We start from the raw sequence: 13,159 nt of genomic DNA on the forward strand, positions 1-13,159 counted from the left end.
CTGTCTATTACTGTCTGTGTGTGCATGTATCGGTCTATTACTGTCTGTGTGTGCATGTATCTGTCTATTACTGTCTGTGTGTGTGTGCATGTATCTGTCTATTACTGTCTGTGTGTGTGTGCATGTATCTGTCTATTACTGTCTGTGTGTGCATGTATCTGTCTAGTACTGTCTGTGTGTGCCTGTATCTGTCTATTACTGTCTGTGTGTGCATGTATCTGTCTATTACTGTCTGTGTGTGTGTGCATGTATCTGTCTATTACTGTCTGTTTGTGCATGTATCTGTCTATTACTGTCTGTGTGTGTGTGCATGTATCTGTCTATTACTGTCTGTGTGTGCATGTATCTGTCTATTACTGTCTGTGTGTGCATGTATCTGTCTATTACTGTCTGTGTGTGCATGTATCTGTCTATTACTGTCTGTGTGTGCATGTATCTGTCTATTACTGTCTGTGTGTGCATGTATCTGTCTATTACTGTCTGTGTGTGTGTGCATGTATCTGTCTATTACTGTCTGTGTGTGCATGTATCGGTCTATTACTGTCTGTGTGTGCATGTATCTGTCTAGTACTGTCTGTGTGTGCCTGTATCTGTCTAGTACTGTCTGTGTGTGCCTGTATCTGTCTATTACTGTCTGTGTGTGCATGTATCGGTCTATTACTGTCTGTGTGTGCATGTATCTGTCTATTACTGTCTGTGTGTGCATGTATCTGTCTATTACTGTCTGTGTGTGTGTGCATGTATCTGTCTATTACTGTCTGTGTGTGCATGTATCGGTCTATTACTGTCTGTGTGTGCATGTATCTGTCTAGTACTGTCTGTGTGTGCCTGTATCTGTCTAGTACTGTCTGTGTGTGCCTGTATCTGTCTATTACTGTCTGTGTGTGCATGTATCGGTCTATTACTGTCTGTGTGTGCATGTATCTGTCTATTACTGTCTGTGTGTGCATGTATCTGTCTATTACTGTCTGTGTGTGCATGTATCTGTCTATTACTGTCTGTGTGTGTATGTATCTGTCTATTACTGTCTGTGTGTGTATGTATCTGTCTATTACTGTCTGTGTGTGTGCATGTATCTGTCTATTACTGTCTGTGTGTGCATGTATCTGTCTATTACTGTCTGTGTGTGTGCATGTATCTGTCTATTACTGTCTGTGTGTGCATGTATCTGTCTATTACTGCCCATGTGTATAGTATATTTGAAAAATAAACAGCTATTACAGTTCTTTATCAAAATTTTTATGTGCAAAAATCTCATAGACTTTAATAATGAATTTTGTAAAACAAAGTGTTATAACTTTTCTAAATAATTGTAATAGACCCCTAAATATGTTACAAATACACCCAGTGACATATTGCAATCCTTTAGAAAATCTTACCTGATGACTTTTTTGCAAAGTTCAACTTTAAAGTCTATTGGAAGTTTTGTAGATACATTTTGGATAAGAATTTAAAGGGATTGATATGCATTAAACAAATAAATATGCATAGCCATAAGAAAAATATAAATAAAATGGCAATTAGTAAAATATATAAAGACTAGTCCTAAAGCCCATTCACACAGGGCATTTTTTGCAGAACAGCGTTCCCACCCCTTGCTCTCTCTCTCCCCCTCTCTTTTCTGCTGTCTCCCCCTCCCTCTTGCACTCTCTCTCGCTCCACCTCTCTTTTGTTCTCTCTCCCCCCTCTCTTTTGCGCTCTCTCTCCCCCTCTCTTTTACGCTCTCTCTCCCCCCTCTCTCTTTTGCGCTCTCTCCCCCCTCTCTTTTGTGTTCTCTCTCTTTTACGCTCTCTCTCACCCTCTCTTTTACGCTCTCTCTCACCCTCTCTTTTGCACTCTCTCTCCCCCTCTCTTTTGCACTCTCTCTCTCCCCCTCTCTTTTGCGCTCTCTCTCTCTCCCCCTCTCTTTTGCGCTCTCCCCCCTCTCTTTTGCGGTCTCTCCCCCCTCTCTTTTGCCGTCTCTCCCCCCTCTCTTTTGCGCTCTCCCCCCTCTCTTTTGCGCTCTCCCCCCCCTCTCTTTTGCGCTCTCTCCCCCCTCTCTTTTACTGTCTCTCTCCCCCCTCTCTTTTGCGCTCTCTCCCCCCTCTCTTTTGCGCTCTCTCCTTTTTTTTGCTCTCTCTCCATCCCTCTCTTTTGCTCTCTCTCTCCCCCCTCTCTTGCTCTCTCCCCCCTCTCTTTTGCTCTGTCTCTCTCTCCTTTTTTTGCTCTCTTTTGCTCTGTCTCTCTTTCCTCTCTTTTTCTCTCTCCCCCCTCTCTTCTGCTCTTCCCCCTCTCTTTACCTCTTTCCTATCTCTTTTTGTCTCTCCCCCTCTCTTTCTATTTGTCTCCCCTCTCTTGCGCCCGGCCACGCCCCCGACCACACCCATGCCCACTTTCGCCGCAACAGCATGACAGGTAAAGCCAGGTGTGTTTGTCCTCGTGCTGTCTCTACTTCGCATGACAGCTTCGGACAAACACACTTTGCTTTTTATATAATAGGATATTTTTAGATAATATCAATATATTTGGAAAAAACATTGTAGTAGAAAAAGGACATATTTAAAGGGACAGGAAAGTCAAAATTAAACTTTCATAATTCAGGATACACCAAAAAATGTTAAGACAATTCTATTATTTTTGTTCTCTTGGTATCCATTGTTGAAAAGCATATGTCCTTAGCAGCAGCAATGCACTACTAGGAGCTAACTGGTGGTTGGCCACAACACACATTTGTCTCTTGTCATTTGCTCACCTGATTAATTCTTGAAAATGATGTTTTATAATCTAATTTATTTATTTTGTATTTTTTACAGGATGCCGATTCTTCATATTTCGGAAAAAAGAAATCCTAGCAGAGTGAAAAAGAATTTAAAGGGACAGTCTACACCAGAATTTGTATTGTTTTAAAAGATAGATAATCCCTTTATTACCCATTCTCCAGTTTTGCATAACTAACCCTGTTATATTAATATACTTTTTACCTCTGTGATTACCTTGTATCTAAGCCTCTGCAGACTGCTGCTTATCTCAGTTATATTAAGACACTTTTTACCTCTGTGATTACCTTGTATCTAAGCCTCTGCAGACTGCCCCTTATCTCAGTTATATTAATATACTTTTTACCTCTGTTTTTACCTTGTATCTAAGCCTCTGCAGACTGTCCCTTATCTCAGTTATATTAATATACTTTTTACCTATGTGATCACCCTGTATCTAACCCTCTGCAGACTGCCCCTTATCTCAGTTATATTAATATACTTTTTACCTCTGTGATCACTCTGTATCTAAGCCTCTGCAGACTGCTCCTTATCTCAGTTATATTAATATACTTTTTACCTCTGTGATCACCATGTATCTAAGCCTCTGCAGACTGCCCCTTATCTCAGTTTCTTTGACAGACTTGCATTTTAGCCAATCAATGCTGACTCATAAATAACTCCACGGGCATGAGCACAATGCTATCTATATGACAAAAATGAGCTAACACCCTCTAGATGTGAAAAATGTCAAAATGCATTCAGATAAGAGGCGGCCTTCAAGGTCTTAGAAATTAGCATATGAGCCTACCTAGGTTTAGCTTTCAACTAAGAATACCAAGAGAACAAAGCAAATTTGATGATAAAGTAAATTGGAAAGTTGATTAAAATTGAATACCCTATCTGAATCAAGAACGTTTGATTTTGACTAGATTGTCCCTTTAAATTGCCTTCCCATTTATTCTTTATACTCCTATGTGAAACTGTATAATAAAAAAAATGTGTTAAAGGAACAGTGTATTGCACATTTGTAGTTCTAATGACTTGTTATGCCAGCTGCAGAGTATAAAATGCATGAGAAATTACATCTTCAGGTTTATTTGTGTATATGAAACAGATGGTTTTGTGCTTTTAAACCACAGCCTATTACAATGGGCTGAGCTTGCAGGTAAAATCAGATCTCATGATGTTATCGCTTTGTGTACACACACTTGCTGCTTATCTTATATTTGTCTGTAAACCAAAGGTATATACTTAGAGAGAGCAATAGAAAATTATTTTATTAGTTTTCTCTTCTACACCCCACTGGGAGTGTAATTTCTTCTGCTGGTTGTGTTTACATAGCCTTTCAATAGCATGGACTTAAAGGGACATGAAACATTTTTCTGTCATGGTTCAGAATACCAGTTTACTTCCATTATCTAATTTGCTTCATTCTTTAGTCAGATATCCTTTGTTGAAGAAATAACAATGCACCAAGGTGAGCCAATCACACGAGGCATCTATATGCAGCCACCAATAATCAGCTACTGAGCCTATTTAGATTTGCTTTTCAACAAAGGATATCAAGAGAATGAAGCAAATTAGATGATAGAAGTAAACTGTAAAGTTGCTTAAAATTGCTGATGTTTCTAAATCATGAAAGAAAAAAAAATTGTGTTTCATTAATTCTCCTCTTGGCTGTTCTTCAAACTACCTGGCAAATGCGGCTAACATTAACATATTCTACCTCGTCTGGGACAGTCGTAATATGAAAATACCTGAGATGATTGACAGACTTCACCTTTTTCTTTTTTACAGCATTTAAAGGGACATTCCAGTCAAAATTTAAAAGCGCATAGATAAATTACATCTTTATATAGAAATTACTGCAATATGCATGCATTTCCAAAAATGCTTCTAGTAAAGGTTATCACTATTTTACTGTAGTGTTATTTTCTCTGCACGTGCATGTGAAGCATACCTAGATATTATCAGTGCACCAGCATTTTAAATAGTGTAGCTGCTCAAAGCTTTCAGCAAAGAATAAAATGCGTCATTAATAGATGGTGCCAGCATCTTAGGCTCTGTGAGCAAGTGCTGTGTATAAAATGCTGGTGCACGGTGCATACTTAAATACACTTTTGAAACAGCTATAGCTTCTATCAGAAGCATTTTTGCTAATACATTTATATTACACAATGTCTTCTATTCCAAACTGAAATGCATCCATAGACTCCAATTTAGGCTGGAATGTCCCTTTAATTTGGATCAATTAAAAGGACACTAAACAAATTGTGATCACAAGACATTTCTGTTGTCTTGCTATAGAATAACATATCAGCTGTGGGTAAACATTTTGAAAACAAATTAACACTTCACTGCAGTTGTTTTTCTATAGTGAAACTCCACCCACTTACTTATTTACTGCCTTATTTGGCAGAACCATCAAGCTTCTATCCAACTAGTAGTAAAGGTAGCGCCATCGAAACATTCAAGGCTAACGTCTGCCAAGACATCAGAAATTTAAGTTCTGCGAAGACCAAACGCATTAAACACAACCTATTAAGATCCCAAATAGAGACCATTAGAAAATTAGAAAAGAACTACGACTTGATAATAAAACCGGCAGAAAAGGTGGCGGTATAGTCATCATGGATAGAGACAAGTATGACAAAGAATGCAGAAGAATTCTAAACGATGGAAAGACCTATCAAAGACTCTGTAATAATCCAGTGGCGAAATATAAGAAAGAACTAGAAGATCTGCTTATAAAGGCCAAAACACAAGGAGTACTTAATGAAAGAGAGTTCAATTACATCAAAGTATCACATCCGATCACTCCAGTTTTCTACCAATTGCCAAAAATCCACAAATCTTTAGAAAATCCGCCAGGAAGGCCCATCATATCAGGAATAGGGTCCTTATCCAGGAAACTTCTCTGAGTATGTTGACAAGAACTTACAGAAATACGTCACTAGACTTCCATCATATTTTAGAGACTCCACCCAAGTCCTAGCCACACTGGTCTGGGACAAGAAATACATACTGGCCACGTGCGATGTGACACTGCTTTATACAAGCATACCACACGAAGCAGGTATGGAAGCTGTGAACGTCTTTCTCAGAAAAGACCCAGAAGTACCTGAGGAACAACATACATTTATACTAGAGAGTATAAATTACATTCTAAACCACAATTACTTTTTTAATGACAAAAAATTCTACAAGCAATTGTGTGGTACAGCAATGGGGACCAGGTTCGCGCCGAGCTACGCTAATCTCTATATAGGCCAATGGGAACAGATATTCTGGAACTCATGCCCAGCCAGCGCGGACCTGGTCCTGTACTCAAGGTACATAGATGATATCCTGTAGAGTTATTTTGAGGGGACAGCAAATTTACACTGTTATACAGGCTGTACACTCACTACTTTACATTGTAGCAAAGTGTCATTTCTTCAGTGTTGTCACATGAAAAGATATAAAATATTTACAAAAATGTGAGGGGTGTACTCACGTTTGTAAGATACTGTGTGTGTATATATATATATATATATATATATATATATTGAGCCAAGACAAAGTAAAATATGAGGGGCGCTCAGTGTGAAGAAGAGTGTATGTTGACAGAAACTGGGTGGTATGAACTCAGCCGAGAATATTGTCAATAATCGCAATAAGAACAAAAGCGCAGTTTTGATCTGTGAGTGCTGTGTGCGGCTGACCGTGAGCGGAGGTGCCGGGAGACATTTCCAAGCCGGTGGACACCTGATACCACGAAGGAGCTTATTCTACTTACCCTGTGCGACACTTACCTCATACTGATTGAGGTTAAGGAGAGTAAGTTGAATCCCCTGAGGGGAAAGTGTGCCACACAGTTTTGGGACTCTCACCACTTTTACTTAGTATCATCTAAGGACTGTCATTTTATCACTATTTGTGTGTCTAACACTTGTACTTTGCGCATTTCATTTGTATTTTTGTCACTTGGGGTCTTTTGCACAATATATTATATATGAGTGTTTATTGTTTATGGTTTATTATCGTGTGCTCCATATTTGAATCGTAGTCTAATATTGTATATTGTAACAATTTATAGCGACTACAACTAGACCCCTCCGACCTTCAATCATTGGGTTATTACCAACTGTGGGAACACTTTTTATACCACTTGATACATTGTTCCCACTTTCTTTTGTTCTTATTGCGATTATTGACAATATTCTCGGCTGAGTTCATACCACCCAGTTTCTGTCAACATACACTCTTCTTCACACTGAGCGCCCCTCATATTTTACTTTGTCTTGGCTCAATATTTTCTCTATATTAGGATTGTGGGGTTTGGGGATCCCACAGTCCTAATAGGTAATTTGGGGCTGCATAGTGTTATATTAGCATTCTTTAATAGGAATTTTCTGAGACTTACACCTAATTTGCGCTGATATCACAAACCCATTCGTTGCTATATATATATATATATATATATACACTATTATATATATAGGTATAGATATATACATATATTTATAAGAATATCTATTTAAAAATTCATAGAACATATTCCCCTATGTGAAGAACATTGGAATGTAAAATATTTACAGTAAATACATAGTTAAAACCTAAATTAAATATGAATATTGCATAAATATGTTTTTACATGTTTTTATCCACTTGACTGCAAAGGGCTCCAATGTACTTGCATATATGTCTATATATGTGTATACAGTATATGTCTATATATGTGTACATATTTATGTGTGTAAACAGTATATGTCTTTATGTATGTGCCATTAGTAATTAGCCCACATTCCGTACCATTTTTGCTACTAAAATCAGAGATCATGCGCACTGCACTGATTAAATTATATAAATGGAATTGTAAAATTTGCAATACAAATGCAAAAGTCCTCTTCTAGTTCATCTAAAATGATTAAGTCTTTACAGACCATGGCAAATATAAAACCATTCCTGTGCAAATACAGGTCAGATAAAAGTTATATTGCTGGTTGTATGCTGATGTGAAATCTGAATTCGCCTTGATTCCAGAAGTCTTTTTCTGCCTGTTGAGGGGTGTGTGAGGTGTGTCCCCACCCAACGCCGAGATATCCAGCTATTGGCCGGTAATCTTGGGGGCATTTTTCTCTAACATCTCCGGCTGTACTCCCTTAGCTCCTTCTCCTTACTTTCTTTTATAAATGTTAAAATCTGAATTTACCCCATTTTTTACCCCAATTTAGTTCTCAAACTAACTCCTGTATAATGTATATCCAGTGTTATAAGTTGTAAACTCAAAGGACCACAATAAAATTCACTGAAAAACAGTATCCATATCAGAAATAAATGGCAACAGAATATACAGTATGTAATAAATATGCACATAACAGACACCTCTAACAAACATTTTTGGATACATCTGAAAACATAAAAAGCTTTAAATGACTATTATAGTTTATATACTGTAAATGTATGCAAATACATTGTGTTAAAAAAGCTTTTTAAATATAAAATGAAACTGATTGCGCTGTCAGTTTTGTACCTTCTACCAATTCTCATTGGCTGATGGTCACTTTCTACTAATGCTCATTGGCTGGTGCATACTTCTTGTTAATGGTCACTGAGCCACAGTTATAAATACCTATAAAGCCAATAAGTATTTGCAGAAAATGCATAAAGGATACTGAAATATTAGTATAAATAACCTTCCAATTAGCATCAAATTTACTTTGTTCTTTTGGTGACCTCAGTTAAAGAGCAAACCTAGGCAGGCTGAGGAGCTTGCACATGTCCTAAGGTCTATATGTCAGCAGTGTTTTTAACTATTTATGCTCAACACAGTGTTATACGATGTTGAGCATATGGAATCACGCTTCTGAGCCTATCTAGGTAGATGTAGCCAAAAGTATTGGTACCCTTGCATTTTAATCAAATAATGCATCATTCGCCTTGAAATGTGTTGAAATTAAAATATCTTTTGTCATCCATAAATTGTGCACAATGCATGGAGCAAATACTTATTCTATAAAGAAATTCTAAAATTACCTGGACAATACTATTGATACCCTTTAGACGTTACAATAAAGAAATGTTTTGTAGTGACACTTGGAGCAGACTATTCTCGTTTAATTAGTATCACAGGTGTCTTCAGTCTTATAATCACTCACTCAGCCAGTTTAAATGGACAAAAGTACTCACTCTGCTGTTGTGTGTCACTGTGTATTACACTGAACATGGAAAAGAACCAAAGGAGAGTAGAAAGAAAGTAACAGCCAAGCATAGTCAAAGACCATATCTAAAGAGCTTGATGTTCTTGTGAGAAATTTTGCCAATGTTATTAAGAAGTTTAAGGCACATGGGACTGTAGCCAACATCCCTGGAGGTGGCCACAAGAGGAAAATTGACCCAAGAATGATACAGATTGTTCAATTGGTGGAGAAAGAACCAACAACTTCAAACAAGAGAGAATCACAAAAAAAGCCCATCTGGAGTTAGCAAAAATGCATGTTGACAAGTCACAGTCCTTCTGGAAAAATGTCCTTTGGACACACAAAACAAAAGTACTGCTTTTTTGGCAAATCACAACTCCTCCATGTTTACAGAAGGAAAAAAAGAAGCCTTCAAAGAAGAGAGCACCATCCCTACCTTGAAACATGGAGGAGGCTCAGTGATGTTTTGGGGTTGCTTTGCTGCATCTGCCATCAGGAGCCTAGAATATGTGCAGGGCATGATGAAATCAGAAGACTATCAAGGCATTCTGCAGCAAAACGTACTGCCCAGTGTCAGAAAGCTCTGTCTTAGTCACAGGTCATGGGTCCTACAGCAAGATAATGACCTTAAACATACCTCAAAAAGCAACCAAGAATGGATAAAAAGAAAACATTAGACCGTTACAAAGTGGCCTTCTGTTAGCCTAGATCTGAATCCCATCAAACATCTGTGAAAAGAGCTGAAAATTGCAATTGGGAAAAGTCACCCACCAAACCTGAGAGAACTGAAGCAGTTTGCTGAAGAACAGTGGGACAAAATCCCAGTAGAAAAGTGTAGAAATCTTATTCAGAGCTACAGAAAGCACTTGATGCAGTTATTGTCTGCAAAGGCCTGTACTATGAAATATTAGGTTAAAAGTAACAATATATATTTTTTTGTGCCGTTCTTTTGTTTTACTGTTTAAAATTATATGTGAAGTTATAAAAGTGAAGTTTCTGTTCTATTACATGTGAAATATACCAAAAAAAGTCCACAGCTTCATTTCTTACTTTTGGGAAATACAACACCTTACCACCAGGAGGCGGCAAAGACACCCCAGCCAAAGGATTAAATATCCCTCCCACTTCCTCATTACCCTAGTCATTCTGCTGAGGGAACAAGGAAAATTAGGAGAAACATTTGGGTATAAATGGTGCCAGAAGAATAAAATAAATAATAGGGACCGCCCATAGACAAGAAAAAAACGGGCAGGGGTCGTGGAATCTCCCTGGTAAGCATAAATTAGGTTTTCCTTTCTAAGATAGGGAGAGTCCATTACTTCATTCCTTTCTGTTGGGAAAACTATAGCCAAGCTCCAGAGGACACTGATTGAATAACAGGAGGAAACAAATTGAAGAGGCGGACCCTATTCTGAGGGCACCACAGCCTGCAAAACTTTTCTCCCAAAAGCTGCTTCAACCGAAGCAAAAATATCAAACTTGTAAAATTTTTAAAAAGTATGTAAGGAGGACCAGGTAGCCGCCTTACAAATCTGATCCATAGAGGCCTCGTTCTTAAAGGCCCAAGAGGAAGCCACTGCTCTAGTGGAATGAGCCGTTATCCTTTCAGGAGGACGATGTCCCGCTGTCTTGTAAGCTAAGCGGATGACGCTCCTTAACCAAAAAGATAGGGAAGTCGAAGTAGCCTTCTGCCCCTTACGCTTCCCAGAATAGACAACAAACAAAGAGGAAAATTGTCTAAACTCCTTAGTACCTTGAAGATAGAACGTCAAGGCGCGAACCACATACAAATTGTGAAGTAAGCGTTCCTTTGATGAAGAAGGATTAGGACACAAGGAAGGAACCACAATCTCCTTATTGATGTTGCGATCTGACACAACCTTAGGAAGAAAAACATAATTTATGTAAGAACTTACCTGATAAATTCATTTCTTTCATATTGGCAAGAGTCCATGAGCTAGTGACATATGGGATATACAATCCTACCAGGAGGGGCAAAGTTTCCCAAACCTCAAAATGCCTATAAATACACTCCTCACCACACCCACAATTCAGTTTAACGAATAGCGAAGTAGTGGGGTGATAAAATAAGGAGTAAAAAAGCATACAAAAAGAGGAACTGGAAATATAATTGTGCTTTTATACAAAAATCATAACCACCATGGACCTTATCGTCATAATCTTGAAGAAAGGGACACTGAGCACTTTAGGTATAGAATTGGGCGTAAAGTTCTCTCCTTCCTTTGGGACCACGAAAAGGTTTGAATAAAACCCCAAACCTAGAAAGGCATCCCTCTTTTCTGGTCTGGTAGACAGATTCGAGAGAAGGAATCTGCCCCTTGGCGGCTGCGATTTGAAGCCTATCTTGTATCCCTGAGATACCAACTCCAGGACCCACGGATCCTGTACGTCCTTGAACCAGGCATCTGATAAAAGAGACAGTCTGCCCCCTACACAATCCGATCCCGGACCGGGGGCCGCCCCTTCATGCCGATTTGTTTTTGGAAGGCTTCTTATTCCCGTTATTACAAGTACAGCAAGTAATAGCTGTGCAACACTTTCAAAAAGAAAGTGAAACTTAAAAGTGAAACCTGTTTGTTTCAGCCAAAAACACACAGTCTATCAGCCCAGGAAAGAAATCACACAATGCAGCATGTAAATAATTAATACACTGATTAATTAACCCTAACTGTAATAAACCCCCTTTAGAGGATATTAACCCTGGATCCTATGAAGGTATAAAGGAGCTACACTGTGACCCTGTTATAGTGTTTTATGTGTAAAAATTGAAACAATTTTACCTCCAGAAACCATGCTGTGGAACAGAAAACAGCCTCTCAAGTATGACAGTCTTTTTTTTTTTTTTTTTAACTTTTTATTTTCGGACACCAACTTGGGTATCCTTAGGTTAAAGCAGATCCATAAACAATATATCTTATTTTAAACAATTGCCACAGAATGGTATGGGTTTAACAATTATACATTGAAATACAGTTATCACCATCTTTTACAAAAAAAACCAAAAAAACAAAACAAAGGAATATACCTAATCATAAACAGTGCAGTGCTAAGTACCAATTCGTCTCTTCTTATTTTCCAATGGCCCGGATAGCATATGTAACCCGTAATTAGAATCTGCTTTCTCCCTTATTTTTCCCAAAAACCAAAACAAAATATAATGTAAATGGATATTGTGTTAGAACAAAACATAACTAAACAAACCAAAAAAACAACAACAAAAAAACTCCCTCCCCTCACCCTACCCCTCCAAGATTATGTTCTGTCTTGTCTCTCTCTTAAATTTAAATTGAGCATGGTCTCTGAATTCCTAAATGGGTATATCAGCTGCTTTTTAGTATCTTCCGGAAGTGTTCGTATAAATATAAACCACTTTCTAAAAAATTTCTGTACTTCAAATTCATTAAAGCGAGGGGTATCATATTGTTCTATAACTATCTGTTTTATAATATAATTTTTCCATTCTTCAAATGTAATCTTTTGTTCATTATTCCAATTACTAAAAATTATATTTCTAAGCGATAAGATAGCCGCATTTACAAACCTCCACTCCTCTCCCACTTCTTCATGCTTTGCCAAAAAAACTATTTGGTCCAAATCTAGCTTAATGTCTCTGTTAACCCATTTTCTCATCCAAAATTCAAGCCTGTACCAAAGCTGCCTAATAATTGGACAAGACCATATAAGATGTATTAAATTTGCTGCATGAAGTCTGCATTTTGGGCATTTTATAAATTGTGAGTTCCCCAGGCTACCCCCTTTTTAGGAGTATAGTATGCTTTGTATAGAAGTTTAAGATGTGTTTCTCTCCAGGTAGTAGAGAGAGTTACTTTTTCAATTCTACTCAAAGATTCACTTATACTTTCTACTTTTCCTTCTTTAGTCGGAATATCAACAAGCCATTTTTCTAGAAGAAATTCAAGATTATTTCTCCCTTCTTTATCTATAATTAGTCTATACCACGGTGAGATAGAGGAGATCCCGACTTTAACTAACTTTATTAAAGGGTTAATTGTTTCCCATCCCCATTCATAACCATTTATTTTAACTAATTCTCCCACATAGTGCCTGGCCTGTAGAAAAGTAAAGAAAACATCATTTATGCTTACCTGATAAATTTATTTCTCTTGTAGTGTATCCAGTCCACGGATCATCCATTACTTGTGGGATATTCTCCTTCCCAACAGGAAGTTGCAAGAGGATCACCCACAGCAGAGCTGC

General features: G+C 37.8%; 1 protein-coding gene across 1 annotated transcript in view; it reads left to right on the plus strand.

The window, feature by feature from the left end:
• The window catches only part of DHRS7 (dehydrogenase/reductase 7), a 103,101-nt gene extending 99,353 nt beyond the window's left edge, over nucleotides 1–3,748 (plus strand). The window contains exon 7 of the mRNA XM_053697301.1: nucleotides 2,793–3,748. Coding sequence (XP_053553276.1) covers nucleotides 2,793–2,831 — 39 coding nt within the window. The 3' untranslated portion in view covers nucleotides 2,832–3,748. The remainder of the gene's footprint in view (nucleotides 1–2,792) is intronic.
• The last annotated feature ends 9,411 nt before the right edge of the window (nucleotides 3,749–13,159 follow it).

This window comes from Bombina bombina, chromosome 1 (genome assembly GCF_027579735.1).
Source record: "Bombina bombina isolate aBomBom1 chromosome 1, aBomBom1.pri, whole genome shotgun sequence".
Taxonomy (NCBI): Eukaryota; Metazoa; Chordata; class Amphibia; order Anura; family Bombinatoridae; genus Bombina; species Bombina bombina.